Raw genomic sequence first — 18483 nt, forward strand, 5'->3', positions numbered from 1 at the left:
TTTGGAATTCACCAATTGTATCAAACTACTACAGAAAAGTTTGGGGATCCTTTCACAGGGACAGAGTTGGATGATGTTAAGCGTCTGCTCAAGGGGAGTCGATCAGCCAGTGCCAGCCCCACGCGGAATTCCTCCAACACACTCCCCATCCCCAAGAAAGGCACCGTGGAGACCAAAGTGGTGACAGCGAGCTCCCAGTCAGGTAAGTGCAAGGGCTCGGGCTGCCGTGGAGGGAAGAGAACAAGGTGGCAGGTTCGTCCGGGCCCAGGAATGCAGCCGTGCCTGGCAAGCCCTTCAGGCTGCTGCAGAGACCTCACGGAGCCCTTAGCACCTGCTGTTGGAGCAGCGTGAAAAACCTGGGCGCCCCCTTCCACCCCGACCAGTCAGCCACCCCGTCTGCACCCTGGCCGGCTCTGGGGCTTGAGGTTCCTCTCCCAGGAGATTGTCGCCAGTAGAGTGCGTTGGTCAGGTTCCCCAGGGAGAGCCTTGGGGGAAGTTGTAGTGTTATAGTCATTCTTTGATTCACTCAAAGAATATTTATGCCTGCCCTAGGTCAAGAGCCAGGCCCTGAGGAAAAGCAGTGAACAAGGAGGACTTGTCGCCACCCGTTGTGCAGACCCCAGTCCCCCGGGCGGGCAGTTAACCAGGGATCACAGTCAAGCGGGATGAGTGCCGCTCAGCGCCCATGCACCTAGCGGCCTCCTACCACGGGCAAGGCGGGGGCTGTGGCAGGCAGGGGCATCCCTAAGACACGGCCTTGGAGGGAGAGAAGGAGAGAAGCCAGGTCTGCTGTGACACAAAGCTGCTTCTCATTCACTGCAGGGAAAGTGCTAGAGACTGTGATCTTCCTTCATCTTCCTCTTGATTGTTTTTTTTTAAGATAAGACCAAAACCTATGGCCTATGTGCTAGCTCCTTCCCATGTAAGGAATAGGCAGAATTGGCTTCAGAAATGAAGAGGCATGAATACACCCTCTGGGATGCAGAGTAGGCCCCCTGTGGCCGCGGGCACATAGGAATATTGAAGGGGTGTTCCCCGAGAGGAGGCTGCCAGCCCTGCAGTGTGGCCCCGGAGGCCAGGGCTCGCAGCCCGCATGCTCACCTGCCCCTGACGTTCTGCCTGGAATTCCACTGGAGGCGATTCGCTGCTAGGGTCTGCTCACTGTTTCTGACGGAGGTGCTCCCGGGCACCTTTGAAGGTGGAGAAGCCAGCAACGGGCTGCGCGTAAGACCACTGGGTGGGACAGCACACCAGGTAGTGGGGAGAGGGGCTTAGAGGAGAAATGGGTGCACCCCAAAGCAAAACTTAGCTAGATCAAATCTGACCAAGAGCCGGGAACAATTTCTAATCTAAGAAACCAAGGTTTTGCCAGCTTCGAAATTTCAGGCAGAAGAGAATGATCTGCCTGGGCCTGTGGGGGTTTCCAGGAGGTGGGACCGTTAGTGCTAAAAGAAAGAAGGCCCTGAAGACCGAGATGCACTGGCCACCCTAGTGCGGAAGTGTTGATTCGATCCTCACGTGCGTGTACTTGGATGTTTCCAGTTTCGGGCACCTACGACACAACGATCCTGGATGCCAACCTCCCCCCCCACGCGTGGTCCTCCACCTTGCCTGCGGGATCCTCCATGGGGGCCTACCACAGCAACATGACAGCCCAGAGCTCATCCCTGCTCAACACCAACGCCTACTCTGCAGGATCAGGTAGGCCACAGCACACAGCCGCCCCCGACCCCCAGCCCCCAACATGCTACCCCAGGACAGAATGTCCCCTTGGAAGTTTACCATCTCCAGGGCTTCCAAGAGAGACCTTTCATGGCCAAATGTCCCAACATTTTCCCTCCTGGATCTTCAATTCAATGTATAAAGGGTTCCTCCTGGTGAGTCCCTGGAGAAAAGAATATATAGCACAGTGCAGCAGCAAAAAAAGTCATAGAAAAGACTGAAAAGGGGTACTGGAAACCTAGTTTCATCTCGCATGAATTAACTATGTGACCTTGAAAAAGTGTTCAGTTTCTTTGACCTTCAGATGCCTTCTCTGACACTAACCACTGAGAGCCTTTGGCTGGACCCGGCGTCCACTCAAGGTCTTACAAGTCTAAGATCACCCCTTGGCTACAGTTCAACACGCACCACAGACGGATGCCTTGACTCTCGCTGCAAGGCAAGAGTCTGAGCTTTCCCTAAAAACAAACCTTACCAAAACATAAAATCTCAGTCCTGGCATGGCGTCGGGTTCCTCCACGGGGCCTGAGTCCGGCTGCTGTTCTGGGCAGAACGCCCCTCACAGGACTCTTCCTCTCCTGCAGTCTTTGGAGCCCCAAATAACGTGGCATCCTGCTCGCCCACTCTGCACCCCGGCCTCAGCACCTGCTCCTCAGGTCAGTGTTCCCCATCTCCCAGGCCATTGGTGTAGAAACAAGGAAGCTCTCTCCGGGTGAGGAGACACAGCGGTTTCGGAGATGTGCTTTCTGCTCACGAGCGTGAATGAGTGTCCTCCACGCTCCCCGCCACGCAGAAGAGAAGCCAAGGAGTGCATGAGCGGGCAGGAGGCCCGGACCCCGCTTGGCCATGGAGAGAGCAGGACCCTTGGGGAAGTCAAGGGGGTGGTGGGAGGGCGGAGTCTGGCGGGCGCATTCTGTGCTGGCCCCTTTATTTTCCATGAGAGTCGGAGAAATGGGGTAAATGGTTTTGAGACTGTTTCCGGGGAACACCGTTGCTAATTTAGGAGGATTTTATTTCAGATCTTTTGAACTGAGGTAAGCAGTTATAAATACAGTAGTTCACTGGGGGGTTCAAATAGTGGTACTGCGTGGCTTCCAGTACAAACATAGGACCATTTTACAGGAATATCTATTCACTCGATTTCCACATGCATTGTAACAGCCTATCTGTAAATAAATTACCAGCTTATCTTTTTAAGTCACCATCCTTTGGCAAGGAATCTGCCTTCTCCCTGCGATATCACAGCTAATAAGTTTAATGATGTGGGCCATCCTCATTTACTGGCTGGCCTATTGGCTGGTGCAAATTTAGCGTGTTAAGTTTCAGTTGCGTGGAGTCCCAGAGCGCCAAACACTGAAGATACCAGGCTCGTGCTGTATTTTTATTTTTTAATGCCTTTGCTGCTTTTGGGAAGTCCTGACTGAGGCTCCCAGGGAAGGAGGGCACTTGTTGGCTCCATGGTCCTCCCCCTGCTGTCCATGAATAAGCTGCTTCTGCAAATTGTTTTTAAAAAGCAAAACAAAAAAACCACAGCCAGCCCTTGAAATCATAATGGGGTGAGAAGCACTTCTGTGCTGAAGAGTCAGGAAAAAGGAGCCAAGGGGGGACAGAGGCGCCTGCCACCCAGAGCCTCTCCAGCCCCGCTGAGCGTCAGCAGCCACGGCCCCCTCCGCGGGCACCGAGGCGCCCCAGGCGGCTGCGGGAACAGGGAGCCCTGGGCACTGTTTACATTTTCAAGGGATACAGCACGGCTGCACAAAGCGCTGCCACTAACCTGTGTGGTCCTAACTACTCAGAAAGAAGGGAATGGTTAGTAATTTCTCTGGGCTGGGGCATGGGCAGGTGGGGACCTAAAAAAACTTACTCAGACCCTAAGGCCTACCACAGGTTCCAGGAATGGGGAAAACTTGGGAACTTCTGTCATATGCAAAAGTCTTTATCATGAAAGTGGTTTGGTGGCTTTGGGTTTGGTTTTTTTTTTTTTTTAGGAGCTATGGGGGATTGAACCTTGGGCCGGATATATGCAAAGCAGGCACCCAACCACTGAGCGACAACTGCTCCCTGATTTTTTAAAAAAATCTGAACGTGGTTGAGGGTCTGCCCTGTACAGTGCACCCTGTGCTCACCATCCTCACTTGCTTTCACAGTGTTTGGCCTGCAGAACAATCTGGCCCCCAGCTCGTCCACCTTGTCCCATGGCATGGCGGCCACTTCTGCAGGTCAGTAGCCTAGGACTGTTGCTTAGGGGATGGGGAGTAAGGCCTCTGTGGAGTTGCAACTTACAACATCCTTTATCAGCATCTGAATTAGAAGGACCACAATGTCCCTAAAAAACAACGGACCTTCCCCACCGAAGAAACAGCTGCCTCCACCCCAACCTAGAGGTGTCTGATCAGACATGAGTTAAACCCACTGCCAGTACCATGGAACACCAATCATCTGGTTGATTTTATCTTTTGTAGTGCAACCCCGAGGTTGAGTCCCCTGGGAAAACATCTCTTGCGCGGGGGTGGGGGTGGGTGGGGAGGGGAGCAGGGGACGTTGCAGAAGAGATGTAAGGCTTAGTGTTTTCCTTCAACTTGCTTGCTGTTTAGTTGGGGTAGAAAGTCTAACGTACATGAAGCAAAATTGGGGGATCCCAAAAGACAACACAGATTAAGCAATACATTGTGCAGAGCGGCTGGTCAGAGCTGTAGGAATTCAGAAAGGAAGGAGATGTGGGGGGTCTAGGAGGACCTCTTGGAGGAGGTGACATTTGGGGGTGGGTCTAGAAGGATGAGGAGGATCGTACCAAAGAAGGTTCCATCTGGACCTCATAGCTGCCCCCGTGGCTGGAGAGCATCTATCTCATCAAGTGCTTCTCCCCTGGAAAGCTGCCACCTGCCCATGCTGGCCGACCTCACTCTGTGGTTCTTCTCTTACAGCGTATGGTGGGAAGAAAAACGTGCCGCCGAGCCCTGCTGTTGTGAGCACCGGCGTGTCCACCTCTACTGGTGAGTGCTGCTCCCTGCCCCGGGGCCAGGCTGGCACACTGGAGAGCCACTGCACAGTGGGCTCATGGTGTCCTGGAGGAGAGGACATAGCCCTGGTGGAGCTCTGAGTCCACAAAGGCGGCTCACCCCAGGGGTCTCTCGGATGTTTCTGTGAGTGAGCCAAGATGAGCGTCTGTCCAGGCCAAGGGGACAGGAAGCTCCACTGCCCACACCTGCCTAGGAGCAGGCACTTATACTCCGGTCGCCATCCCTCTTGTCCAGCAGCCCTGACCTTGTCCTGCTACGTGGAACCCCCCATTTTCTACAGAATCTTTCTGACACCACATAGTGGACTGTTTCCTTGACTGCCCTGATGCTGGTGTGTTTCCTCCCACCCATCCCTTCATTCATTCAAAAAGTATTTACTGAGCACCTGGTTCATAGCAGACGGGCACTGCTCTAGGTGCTGGGTGTGGAGTGACGGGCAAGGCAGGCCAGATCCCTGACCTCACCCCACCAACAGTGCCAGGGGAGGCATAAGTAAGCAAGTAGAGAAGCAGACACACTCGATAGTTACAGAATATAGCCATGTTTTAAGGAAAGAAATGAGGTGACATTGTAGAGACAGGAGTGTGTGTGTGTGTGTGTATGGGGGGGTTGATACTTTAAATGGGGGGAGGGTGGCAATCAGAAAAAGCCTCCCCAAGATGGTAACATTTGAGGCCTGATGGATAAAAATGAACTCCCTAGCTGATTAAAGAAGGGCCTGCCTGACAGGGGTACTTTTGCCCATTTGACAAAGACCCTGTAAATCTCCAGGTCAGGGGGCATCCCGCAGACCAGCTGCCGGGCCATCTGACATTCGCTATGGCCTGGGGGCCAGGCCCGCCCAGCCCAGCAGGAGAGACAGGCCTGGCTCCTGGGAAGCTTCCACGGCCTGGCCAGTGCGAGCAGGACCCGCTCATACACACCTGCTAAGCTCTCTTTCCCCTCTCCTCCTCCTTCCTCTTCATTCCATCCCTCTCCCCCTTCTTTCTCGGCTACCCACACCCTGGCACCTCTCTCTTCCTCTTGACCCCCTTCCTTCCTCTCCAGCCTGTACCACAAGTGTCCAGAATGATGACCTTCTGCACAAGGACTGTAAGTTCCTGATCCTGGAGAAAGACAGCGTGCCTGCCAAGAAGGAGATGGAGCTGCTCATCATGAACAAGGACAGCGGGAAGGTCTTCACGGCCTCTCCTGCCAGCATCGCGGCAAGTGCGTGGGGCCCACGGGCCTCGGGCCGCAGGGGAAAGGCACACGGTGTGGGAGGCCCAATGTCCCGGCAAGGCGGTTAGAGAATGTTTTAGTCATGGAACCATAGTCATCCCACTCAAATGAAGAAGGCCTGCCGGGGTAGAGTGTCCCAGGGTCTGCCTGGAGTGCAGACAAGCCGGGCAGTTCAGGCCCAGCTCTCCTGGAGGGGTCTTTGGGCAACAGGAAGTCTCCAGAAGCGCAGGAGGGAGGTGAACCCACGAAAGCTGTGCTCTCTCTTTCCCGCGCTAACCTTGACCTCCCACCGCAGGAGATGAGACAAGGCCTGGGGCTGGGTGGGGAGGATACACCAGGTGATCATGGCTCTGTGCACAGCTTCCTTTTCAGAGGACACCCTAAAAAAAGAAAAGCAAGCTGCCTACACGGCTAGCACCTACTGCGCCGACAAATCGGACGCCAACGGTAAGAACAAATCTGACGGTGGCTCCCCTCGGCTTCGGCCAGTCCTCACTTCATCTACGTGCCCTCTGGGGCCTCGCCACTCAAAGTGTGGTCCCTCCACCCCAGCTCCCACACCGGGAGCCCCTTAGAAAGGAGGGTTCACAGTCTCCGCCACGGCCCCACTCAGCCTAACAGGGGGACTTCTGCCCATTTGATGAAGAGCCCGTCAATCTCCAGTGGGCAGGCATCCCTCGACCAGTCACCCGGGGCTTCTGACAGGCCCGGGGGCGCGGTGCTCTCGCCCAGCCCAGCAGGGGCGCTCCCTGGCGATCTCGGTGTACGGTGATCGCGGCAAAAGGCCGCCTCTGGCCTTCACGGGCCACAGTGGTATTGCTTCCTCACTCCACTAGCCCTCCAGTAATTTTCAGAACTGGTAGAAAATGCTTTGAAAAGCACTTGAGAGCTTTATTGTTTCTTTTCCTTCGCAAATATCTGGAATTTTTCCTGGATAATTGCATTCTCTCACCTCGTCGTAAAGTCAGGGATGTTGGGGAGGATGGAGTCTTCCAGGTCTTGGCTATGTTGCATAAAACAATTGAAGAACAAGCCGGTTTAGTAGGATCTCTCCAAAGCACCAATTACAGGGAGGTCAGTAAAAGAGGAGAAAAGTTAAGTCATAGAAATTTAAAAATGAATGTAAAATGAACCAGTTACAATCCTCACAGGGTGCGGGTGGAACCTGACTCTAAGAGGCTCTTCCAAGTCCATGGTCTTTACCTTTTGCAGCGGAGGTGGGGCTGGGCAGTCAAAAGACCCTTTTCAGAATCTGCCGAAAGCTCTGGAAAATTGTCCCAGAAGATGCCACACATGTCCACAAACACTCTTTAACTAGCATCTGGGGCTCGGACACGAGGCTCCAGCAAGCCCATCCCAGCCTCGCTTCCGCCCCAGGCTGCGGATCGAGGCTCAAAGTGCCTCAACCAGGCAATCAGCCGCTTCCCACAGGCCTGCTTGTTGTTTGAATGCGAATGCCACCCCAACTTGGTCCTGCAAAAATGTTTGGGCTTTAAGGGCTTAAGGTCTCAGGAGGGTTAAGCACTGCTTTTTCCCCACCCTTAATTGTTTGACAAACTGTGGATGCAATTATTGCAAACACCAGAGTGGGCTGAAGGGCGGCTCCCTGGGCAAGGAGCCGGGCGCAGACCTGCCTAAAGGAGGCTCTGCCCACATCCTGCTTGCGGGCAGTCTCGGGCCTCCTCCAGGGCAAAAGCTCGGGTCCCAACACCTGTCCTCTGCTTTGGCTTTTCAGGAGACCTGAAGACCGTGTCCGCCAAGAGCAAGGCCGCCTCTGCAGGTGAGGGAAAATGAGACAGAAAACTGCACCCACGAGCCACCTGGCTCTCCAGAGTGCCATCAGGGGTTCCGAGGGAGCTGAGTGGAGAGGTGGAGGGGGCGGGCTGGGAAGGACCCGAGCTCAGCAGGTGCTGCCTCCCAGGCCCCACCACCCCTCCTGGGCACCCCTGCATGCTCCCCTCAACAAGGGCCTCAAGATGACACTGAGCCGGGGCCCATCCCCAGCCCTTTATGCCTTCCAGAGGCTTAGCTCCAGCCCTCCTTCCACAGGGTCAAGACTTCCAGCCCACTTTAGGGAACCAAATTCCCTTTGCATGAAGAAAATAATCATTGAGCACCACTTATGTGCTGGGTATAATTGCAGAAACTGGGGGGGTTACAAAGAAAGATCTGGCTGACCTGAAATGTGGAGAGGAGAACACTCCAGGTGTGGGCCCCATAGCATGCCAGGGGCTGTGGCAGATCAGTAGACTGTGCTGCACCCTCTGCTAACTGCATTCCTTACCTATGATGTAGGCCATCTTTTAACCCCATTTTTAAAAAAGAAACAGGCAGCAAAAAATAGCAGGGCGGGAGGAGAGGAAGGGGGAAAAATAAATAAATAAAGGAAACAGAGAAGGTAAGTGGCCCTCTCAGAATCACACAGCTGGAGCCCAGAATTGTCAGACTTCTGCTCTTAACCATCCACTGCTTCCCGGAGCTGCCCAGGCACTTTAAAGGCCCCGCTCACATCCACTCAGGCCACAGACGTCACCCAAAGCCAGAGAATTTGTAGGGAAGGGGATGGGAGCCCCCAGCATTCACCTCACCTTCTCCTTGTCTTCCACAGATATCCACGGCTACGGCGGCGGGGGCGGCGGGGGGCCGTGGGGGGCCGGGCCGGCCTGGTGCCCCTGCGGCTCCTGCTGCAGCTGGTGGAAGTGGCTGCTGGGCCTGCTGCTCACCTGGCTGCTGCTCCTGGGGCTGCTCTTCGGCCTCATCGCTCTGGGTACGTGGCGAGGGCGACGGGCGGGAGCTCGGGAGCTGTCCCGGGTGCCAGCGTGCACAGGACCCGAGGGCACTGCTGCAAACTGCTCGTTGGTGCAGATGTGGAAACTGAGGCCCTGGGAGCCACCTGGCCAAGGTCCCAGCTAGGGGTCAAGTCAGGCTTCGAACCCACCTCCCGATTCCCAGCCCATGCTCTCTCCCCCGTAGCCACGTGCGCTAAGCATTTGGTGTCCCTGAATCACGGCATGCCTTTCTATAGCCTTTTTTTCCCTTTGACCTTTTCAAAGCATCCATACCTCTTGCTCTGCATTAAGGGTGCAGACTCCCGGCCCCACCCACAGGGCTGGGAGGTTGAGCTTTGTTACCCACCTCAGGCGAGAAGGGACTCCCAGTTCTGGTTGGTACGTTTTCCCCCCAAGGCCAGGCTCTTTGGGACTCTCGTGGTTTTGAGGACTGAATTCTGCTGGTTGCTACACCAAATTGTCCCAGTGGCAAGAAGAAGCCACCACAAACCCCTGTGCCCCAGTTCAGGCTTTGCATGAGGAAGGAGCGCTGTGAGAGGCGCTAGGCTCCTCGGGCTGAGCTTGCCCTTTATATCTGATCCAGCGGAGGAGGTGAGGAAGCTGAAAGCACGCGTGGATGAACTGGAGAGAATCAAGACCAGCCGGATGCAGATCGAGGAGTACTTGCAGCCAAGCAGCAAGGACCGTCTCCAGGGTGTTGTGCCCATGACAGGGTCAGAAGGGGACATAGCCGAGCTGGACCAATACAGGCAGGAGGCGCTTTGGATATTTGTGAAGGACAAGCTAATGGCGGAACAGAAAAATGGTGAGAGGGCTACCCCGAATGCCTGGGTCCTTGGCACCTGTGTGAGTGGTACCCCTCCAGGGTGCCCACAAGCCTCTCGCCCTCTTTAGCACTCTCAGCAGCCCTGTGAGGGAGGTAGGACCAGTACTGTAACCCTGTTTTCCTGTTGGGGAAACTGAGGCCTGGAGAGGCGAATTGCCCCAAATCGTACAACTAGCAGAGTTTAGAATCTGATCGCTAGTCCTCGTCTCAGATTCTTCCCGCTCTTCCACACTGGTCCCCTTCCTGTGCATGCGAGGAACACAGAAGATGTGACGCTAACTCAGGATTTCCTCTCTTGCAGGAAACCTACGAGGAAGCCCTGGCCCTAAAGGTACTGCAGTGGATGAGCCTGTAACTACTCTTGTTTCTTGAAAGTGGAGCCTGATTTTCTGGGTGGATTGGAAAACATGTTGTTGTTGTTTTTAATTTTTCCACATTGAAGGATGAGGAACCTAAGTATCTTTAGGCTGGGAGCTGGCTCTACAGTCAGATACCTTAGAACGGGAAGGGACCTATAGCACACCTAAGGGAGGCCCGGTGCAATGCCCAGGTGACTTTGCAGGGACCCGGAGAGCCAGGCGGAGTCGCCGTGAATGCAGTTTTACACATTGTTAAATGGTTTTAGAACGCTGGGGAGAGAAGGCCCTAGGGTGCTTACCTCACATTTTTCATATTTTCTGATTTTAGGTGACGTGGGAGGTCCAGGCCCTAAAGGTAAATGTAACATGAAGACTTTTACTAGTTGAGGGTTGCTGAGTAACCCAGCAAAGTGGAACTGAGCTTTCTACTGGGAAATCCAGTAGGCACCAAGCTACCAGTCTAGCAAGGCCGGCGGTTTTCACAGAAAATCGCTCCCCACAGGGTGAGTCGGGGGACGGCCACAGGCTTATGTGCTGCAGGAAATGGAAATATCTCCACAGAAGAGTGATTTGACAGTGGATGGGACTGGCACCTGGGGAGGACGGAGGAGGTTACCAATTCCACGTGCAGCTCTCCTGGATCTCATTGATTAGGGTTTACAAACTTGAGTGTGTGTAGAAATTGCCAGAAGAGTCTGGGCCCCACTCTCAGGCCCTCTGGTTCAGCAGCTGAGGGTGGGGCCGGGAGTCTGCATTCTCAGTCACGCCAGGTTCTTGATCACCGCTTGAGATGGCAAGGCTGCCCCTACCCTGCGCTCCAGGGCTCTTCTCTTCCTGCCCCCTCCCCTCCACCTCACACCCCCTGGGCTCCTGCCCCAGCACACTTCCCTCGGCCTCCAGCTTGAGGGCCACAGCCCTCCTGACCATAATGGAAGGAGGACGGCCTGATGGCTCTGGAGCCCCTGAATCTGGGATCGCCAGACAGAAAATAGAACATGCAGCTACATAAGGACACCCAGACAAAACACAAATATCTTTTCAGTATAAGTATATCCTAAATATTGCATGGGACATACTTATACTCGAAATGTAGTCATTGTTGGTCTGAAATTCGACCTTAAGTGAACATCCTGTCTTTTTATTTGGTAAATTTGGCAACCTTACCTGAATTCCACTGTCAGCTCCTTTAGGGAATTGGGCCTGAGTCCTCTGGCTGACTTCTCTCTTTTATTTCTGCTCCTGCAGGAGATCGAGGGCTCCCTGGGACTCCGGGTACGTAACCTCTGATGACCTCCCTGGCTTGCTCTAAGAAAGGGGGCTGCTGGAATAGTGGGCTGCTCAGTCCTCACTGCCAGCCTCTGGGAGGAAAACAGGGGCTAAAGTATTCTCATGTATCCACAGGTATCCCCGGGCTCTTGGGCCACCCAGGTCCAGAAGGACCAAAGGGACAAAAAGGCAGCGTGGGTAAGAACCACTTTTCCATCCATCCATCCATCCATCCATCCATCCATCCATCCATCCATCCATCCATCCAATAAGTATCTATTAAGTGCCTGCTGGATGCCAGGTCCTATGTAGGTGCTGGGGAGACATCAGTGGACAAAGCAGAAAAAACCCCATTTTCATGGACCTTACATCTTGGTGGGGGAGAAATAGCAAACATGATACAGACACATTAGGATGCCGCCTGCAACGGACAGTGGGAGGCTGGCTGGGGAGTCAGGAGAGCTGCGGGCCTTAACTTTAACTTTCAAGAGGGAGGTGAGGGAAGGCCTCGCTGAGCAGGTGCCATTTGAGCAAAGACTTGCAGGGAGTGAAGGCGTGAGGCACGAGGAGACCTGGGGGAGACACCCGGGGAGAGGGAGCAGCCAAGACCAAGGAGCAGCGCTGAGGCCTCCATGGCCGGAGCAGATGCAGGAGGCAGAGAGTCCAGAGGGACGGCATGGGGTGGGCAGATCACGCGGCGTCTTGAGGACATTGGCTTTAACTCTGAGGGACCCGAGGAGCCGTTTGCTGGTTGGGGTGGAAGTGGGCGCCATCTACCTACATCTTAAAGGGCTCTCCAGGTGGCTCAGGGACGGTGCTCCAGGCAGGCGCGCTGCTGGTGGAGGTGGAGGCCATGGCTGGGCCTGGGCTGGTAGCCTGAGGCGGCTCCTTGCTGTCTTTAGGAGAGCCTGGCCTGGAGGGCCCCATGGGCCAGAGAGGGCGAGAAGGGCCCCCCGGACTTCGCGGGGAGCCAGGGCCTCCCGGCGCTGGAGAGAAAGGAGACAGAGGTAAGAGGCAGTCCCACCAGCAGCTGCACCCTTCCTTCTTCCCTCTCTCCCCTCTTCTTCCTTCACCTCCATTAGCACCTGCCTGCACAGGGGTCTGGGCTCACCCTGCGGTGACCGTGGCCTTGCCCGGGCACGAGCCTGGCTGCAGGTTGCTCCAAGTCCGCAGAGAGAGTAGCCGCAGGGAGCAGTGGGTGCCCAGGGTGGGGGGACAGGGCTGAGTCAGGGCTGAGACGGGAGCAGAGGGTGGGGAACTTGGGGGGAGGCCAGAGTGGGCAGGTGGCCTTCGGGCCTCTCAGGGCCCTGACGAGGCAGGCAGGGCAGCCGAGAAAGCCCCAGGGACACAGGCCCAGCCTGGAGGGGGCTTGGCCACCTCCCAGGGCCACCTGCAGCCTGGGAAAGGCGCTTCCAAGTGACACGGGTGGGCTGGGGGCACCAAGCTGCGGCCTGTCCCGATGTGTCGGTTCCTCCGTCTTTCCTCAGGGGATGCTGGTAGCCCGGGTCTGCACGGCCCCCCTGGAGTCCCAGGTTCTGTGGGTCCCAAAGGTAAGTCGGGTGCACAGGACTGCACGCACACGCTCCCGGCCCGGGCACTGGGGCCCCCGCCACCTGAGCAGGGGCAGCGGGTCCAGAGAGTGCCCCCCACAATGCAGCCCTGGGGGGTCAGAACTGGGGCTGTATTGCTGGCCCAGCAGTGTGGGGGGGTCACATTTCCCCGTCCACAAGGCCCTGTTACGTGGTCCCTCCCTCGGGGGGTCGTGGGTCATCCAGGAAATCAGAGAGGCCAGGCAGCTTCCTCAGGCGACAGGGGCCCAGATGAGCACATTCAAAAGCAACCAGCCCGGACAGCCCAGGGAGAAGGGACTTTCCAGTGTGATGTCCTTCTGGTCACCTCTGCTCCCTACTCCTTAGCGCAGCCCGAATGTCTTACTCTAAAGGGGAAAGGGCAAAGGGTCCCTTGAGCCATCCCAGCTGCAGCTGCCTCCCTCAGGAGGCTCTGCCCTGGGCCCCTCCTGCACCCACTGACCTCTGGGGTCCTGGTAAGACCCAGCAGTGGGTGGGCCATATGCATGGTCACGCCAGCCCCACCTGCCCTTGGGAGTTCATGGCATCAGCTGTCCTTGACCTGTGCTTGTCCCCTCAGCCAATTGTCTCATCCTCCTCCTCAGGTTCCAGTGGCTCTCCCGGCCCTCGGGGTCCTGCAGGTGCGTGTGCTTCTGTGCTTGTAGAGAGATGCTATTTCTGGGGCAAAGAAAGGGGCATTAAAAGGAAAAACCACGCTCTTAAAGCAAAAGGAGCAATTAGAAATAAAGCTTCCTGGATACACAAAATTCGGACCATGGTGAGGTGATGCCCACAGCTGAGCCTGGGTTCCCTGATCCTGGCTTGGGGGCCCGGGACCCTCCAGCACCTTCAGCAGCAGGAAGTCCCCGTCCTACCTGCCTCTGCCCCATTCCCTGTGGGCCCAAGAGCTCACCCTGCTGGGTTGGGAATTTTGAGCTGTGGCCCACACTGCAAAGCGAGCCAACTTCTCTGCCAGGGCTACAAGGTGCTCTCATGCCTGGGCCTGGTCATGGGCAGAGTAAGGAACCTGGACCGGGACTATTTAGCAGTGATGGGGGAGGAGAAGGCTGTGGGAGCAGCCCTTAGACTTTAACCCGGGGTGTGGGTGTGAGGCTGTGAGGGTGTGAGGATGTGCGGGTGTGAGGGTGTGTGGGTGTGAGGGTGTGTGGGTGTGAGGGTGTGTGGGTGTGAGGGTGTGAGGGTGTGTGGGTGTGAGGGTGTGCGGGTGTGAGGGTGTGTGGGTGTGAGGGTGTGAGGGTGTGCGGGTGTGAGGGTGTGTGGGTGTGAGGGTGTGCAGGTGTGGGTGTGAGGGTGTGCGGGTGTGAGGCTGTGAGGTGTGCGGGTGTGAGGGTGTGGGTGTGCGGGTGTGAGGGTATGCAGGTGTGAGGCTGTGAGGTGTGCGGGTGTGAGGGTGCAGGTGTGAGGGTGTGAGGGTGTGGGTGTGCGGGTGTGAGGCTGTGAGGTGTGCGGGTGTGAGGGTGTGGGTGTGAGGGTGTGCGGGTGTGAGGGTGCGGGTGTGAGGGTGTGAGGGTGTGGGTGTGCGGGTGTGAGGCTGTGAGGTGTGCAGGTGTGAGGGTGTGGGTGTGAGGGTGTGCGGGTGTGAGGGTGCGGGTGTGAGGGTGTGAGGGTGTGGGTGTGCGGGTGTGAGGCTGTGAGGTGTGCGGGTGTGAGGGTGTGAAGGTGCGGGTGTGAGGGTGTGAGGGTGTGGGGGTGTGAGAGTGTGCGGGTGTGAGGGTGTGTGGGTGTGCGGGTGTGCGGGTGTGAGGCTGTGAGGTGTGCGGGTGTGAGGGTGTGGGTGTGTGAGGGTGTGGGTGTGTGGGTGTGAGGGTGTGCGGGTGTGAGGCTGTGAGGTGTGTGGGTGTGAGGGTGTGAGGGTGCAGGTGTGAGGGTGTGAGGGTGTGTGTGTGCAGGTGTGAGGGTGTGGGTGTGAGGGTGTGTGTGTGCGGGTGTGAGGGTGTGCGGGTGTGAGGGTATGGGTGTGGGGGTGTGAGGCTGTGAGGGTGTACGGGTGTGCGGGAGTGAGGGTGTGGGTGTGAGGGTGTGAGGGTGTGGGTGTGTGGGTGTGAGGGTGTGGGTGTGAGGGTGTGAGTGTGTGGGTGTGAGGGTGTGGGTGTGAGGGTGTGGGTGTGAGGATGTGAGGGTGCGGGTGTGGGGGTGTGAGGGTGTGCGGGTGTGAGGGTGTGCAGGTGTGAGGGTGTGTGTGTGAGGGTATGGGTGTGGGGGTGTGAGGGTGTGCGGGTGTGTGTGTGCGGGAGTGAGGGTGTGGGTGTGAGGGTGTGCGGGTGTGAGGGTGTGAGGGTGTGCGAGTGTGAGGGTGCGTTTGGGTCCTTTCCCACCAAAGCTGGCTAAACGTGCGCCGCGTGGTCTCCTCTGCTTGGCAGGGCCTGCAGGTCTCCAAGGGCTCCGAGGTGAAGTGGGACTCCCTGGTGTCAAAGGTAAGCTGGGCGAGGGGATGGGGAGGAAAGGGTGTCACCCTGCTGTGCCTCTCACTGAAGAAGAGGGGTCTGTGGGGACAGAGCGGCTCCGGGGGACACTACCAGCCTCCTGCGCAGGCCAACGGGCGGGCGTGAGGGGAAGGAGCGCGGAGGAGGGAGGGGCCTGCCTTGGAGACAGGCGCTCCCCAGCTTGGTCAGCCCCTGGGCTTTTTCCCTGAGGCGTCCATTTCCTCTTCAGGTGACAAAGGGCCCATGGGACCACAAGGCCCCAAAGGTATGTTGCTTCCTGCCGCTTCCCAGTTGTCGCTGTGTCTTCCTGGGCGCCCACAAGGGACGCAGCCCCAGGGCCTGAGACGGCAAATGATTCTGGTCCTGGACCCTGGAGCTGAGAGGCGTTTGAGAGCCGATTCTAGTCCCACCTCGCAGATAGGGAAACCGAGGCACAAAGAGGGGACTCTACGTGCCCAGCGTCACGTTGCTATGGTTGAGTGGTCCTCAGGGCGGTGAGGAAGCACAAGGTGGAGGCACTGCCCTCACTCTGGTCCTCTTGATGCCCACCGCAGCCATGCGTGCAATAGTGGGGGGGGGGGGGGGCCTGCCCCTGGGGGGGCTCACACGTGTTCCTTTGGCTCCTTTTGGCCAACAGCCTGCTAAGCAGCCCGAGAGTGGTTCTCAAATACGAGACCTACTGCCCAGCCCAGGGGTTCCCGTTATTGGGCGTGGGTGGGAGATTGTGCCCTTGCTCCCCACCCACGCTTCCCCCTGCCCCCTCTGTCTGTTTCAGGTGACCAGGGAGAGAAAGGACCCCGAGGCCTCACAGGTCAGTCCCACGCAGGAAACGACTTTAACCCATTGATGACCCCTGGTAAATCCATTGAGCACTGGATGTGAGAAAGAATACACACTCATGGAGGAGGCAGCGGTGCTGTCTAAAAACCTTCAGAGAATTTGCAACCTAGAAAAGGCACAAGATGTAACAAAGCACTAGATGAGTATAAGCAAGCCCCAGAGTGTGTAGTCCAGACAGCAAATGTTTTGGGCAGAAAAGAGAGTTTACGATTGTCCCTGATTCTCACAGAGAGTCCAGTTGGGAAAATTAAGCTCTTCCCAACATGGTACAAGGCACGCACCACTCATATCCTCTCAGCCACTTACCTCCTGCCAACTTGCCTACTTCAACAGGAATTAATAGCAGTACCACGTTGGCTGCAAGGGCTATCTTTCGTTTTCCAAGGAAACAAGAGCAGGCATGGCTTTGGGGCCAGTCCTTGCTTGCTGTCCAGGGAGCCAGTTGGCTGTGACCTCAGAATCAGAACAGGAGCTGCTTTCCCTGCCTCTAGCTGGCACCCCAACCTCCTTTGGTTGGCGGGGTGGGGGGGAGTAGGAATTGGGGAACATTCTACTGTCGTCAGACACGCAGTGCTGGAAAACTTCTGCCCAACTAACCTGTTTTCCTTTGCAGGCGAGCCCGGCTTGAGAGGTTTGCCTGGTGCCGTGGGAGAGCCCGGGGCTAAAGGAGCAATGGGTGAGTGTCCTGAAAAGCCAGTGCAACTCCTCTGCCCCACCTGAGGGGTCGTCGTGGCCCTGGCAGGTCCAGACCCCTCTTCTCGGCGCTGCCTCTCCTGGTCTCTGACCTGCCCACGCTTGCACGAGTCTCAGCTTACAGGCTGTTTCTGGGGTCCAGGCACCCCTCCGGGGGCTCAAAGAGCTGCAAAGGTCTCAGTGGGTTTCTCACTGCCCAGGGGGGCTTAGCAGGGCACAGGTCCATCCTCCTCTTCCTGCCTCTAAGCTCTCCGGGTCCCTGGGAGGCCAGAGAAGTCCCGAGGTGCTGTGAGGCCCCCAGCATGCCAGGCACAACCCTGACCCCCCGGGGCTGGTCCCACAGCCAGAGTGAAGAAAGACAAAGCAGTGGGGAAATGCACGACAAGGTCACCGAAAAACAGCGCTTTGGCTAGAGCTTAGGAACATTCCTGGGACAGTGGAGCCAAGAACGTGGGGGACCATGAGTGGCAGGCAGAGGATTGCGGGGTTACCTGGTACTCAGCCACAGTCCACAAACACACATGGGGCGCCCGGTGTGTGTGGAGCCTGGAGTGCGAGAGGCACAGGAGATGCAGTGGGACGGGGTGGGGCGGTAGTCCCTGAGCCACTCCAGGTAGGGAAACACAGGCAGGACGCCGAACCCGAAGGTCGAGCGGAGGCAGCGCTGCTGCTGTGATCCACGGCTTCGGGAAGGGCCACCTGGGCTCCCGCCTGGGAGATGCCCTGCTCCAAAGCTGCTGGGCAGTAGAGGCAGGGAGTAGCTGGAATAGCTCCAGGAGTAACTGGTGGCTTTGCTTCTGCTTTACCAGGTCCCGCTGGCCCCGACGGACACCAAGGCCCAAGAGGTTGGTCACTGCCCCGGCTCACCTCACTCTCACTGCCCCCCCCCACTCCCACCTGCCACTCCGTGCCCTACCCAGGTCCCCGGGTATTAATTAATTATAGTGCCAGAGAGGCATGCGCCCTGGGACACTTGCAAGCTTCTGTCCTCGTCCCCCTTCTCCTTTCCACCTGCCAGCAAATCAGTCAGTAAAGCCCTGAGAATTGTTGGCTCAGATTTGTTGGCCAGTTCACCTTTCCTGAAAGGACGTTTCCACGTTTTGCCCTCTCTAGGTGAACAAGGTCTCACAGGGATGCCTGGAATCCGTGGCTCACCAGGACCTGCTGGAGACCCAGGGAAGCCAGGTAACAGGGCAGGAAGAGGGAGCCACAGCGCTGTGGAGGGTGCGCGTTTGTGTGTGCTTGTGCTTGTGCTGTGTGCATGTGCACATGTGTGGGTGCGTCCGTGCATGTGTTTGTGCTTGTGTGTGTGCACTTGCAAATGGCTCATCACCTTCTCCTCCAGCAGCTCAGCAGGGAACTGCCACAACTGAGGGCTGGGTGTTAGGTCTCATGCTGTGTGTTGAGGGCCCTGGCACCTCTGAGTCACCAAGCCTGGCAATGAGAAGAGAGAGATTAAAGATGAAAGCCAGGGGTCTAGAAAGGGGCAAGGACTCTCAAAACCGCAGATGTGAACATCACCTCCATACCTTGCTCCTCTGCGTCCTTCTCCCCCGTCCACCTCTCGATGGCCCATATCTGGACTCTCCCCAACACTGCCCAGTCCCAGGAGAGAAGCCGTTGGTGGTTCTCCATCAAGGACAAAAGGAGAGCAAGATTCTCAGGCTTGCAGGAAAAACAAATCCAAAAGGCCAAGAAAGTGTGAGGGCCAAGGCGAGGTTGATCAGGGCGACCC

General features: G+C 56.9%; 1 protein-coding gene across 1 annotated transcript in view; it reads left to right on the forward strand.

Moving 5' to 3' along the window:
• The window catches only part of COL17A1 (collagen type XVII alpha 1 chain), a 50137-nt gene that overhangs the window by 16090 nt on the left and 15564 nt on the right, over positions 1-18483 (forward strand). The window contains exons 9-31 of the mRNA XM_058298495.2: positions 59-202; positions 1543-1701; positions 2307-2378; positions 3870-3941; positions 4647-4715; positions 5790-5951; positions 6324-6410; positions 7699-7743; positions 8572-8730; positions 9336-9557; positions 9880-9909; positions 10266-10292; positions 11183-11209; positions 11339-11401; positions 12106-12210; positions 12691-12753; positions 13377-13412; positions 15153-15206; positions 15445-15480; positions 15991-16026; positions 16669-16731; positions 17558-17593; positions 17862-17933. Coding sequence (XP_058154478.1) covers positions 59-202; positions 1543-1701; positions 2307-2378; positions 3870-3941; positions 4647-4715; positions 5790-5951; positions 6324-6410; positions 7699-7743; positions 8572-8730; positions 9336-9557; positions 9880-9909; positions 10266-10292; positions 11183-11209; positions 11339-11401; positions 12106-12210; positions 12691-12753; positions 13377-13412; positions 15153-15206; positions 15445-15480; positions 15991-16026; positions 16669-16731; positions 17558-17593; positions 17862-17933 — 1839 coding nt within the window. The remainder of the gene's footprint in view (positions 1-58; positions 203-1542; positions 1702-2306; positions 2379-3869; positions 3942-4646; positions 4716-5789; positions 5952-6323; positions 6411-7698; positions 7744-8571; positions 8731-9335; positions 9558-9879; positions 9910-10265; positions 10293-11182; positions 11210-11338; positions 11402-12105; positions 12211-12690; positions 12754-13376; positions 13413-15152; positions 15207-15444; positions 15481-15990; positions 16027-16668; positions 16732-17557; positions 17594-17861; positions 17934-18483) is intronic.

The sequence above is a fragment of the Dasypus novemcinctus genome, chromosome 6, assembly GCF_030445035.2.
Source record: "Dasypus novemcinctus isolate mDasNov1 chromosome 6, mDasNov1.1.hap2, whole genome shotgun sequence".
Taxonomy (NCBI): domain Eukaryota; kingdom Metazoa; phylum Chordata; class Mammalia; order Cingulata; family Dasypodidae; genus Dasypus; species Dasypus novemcinctus.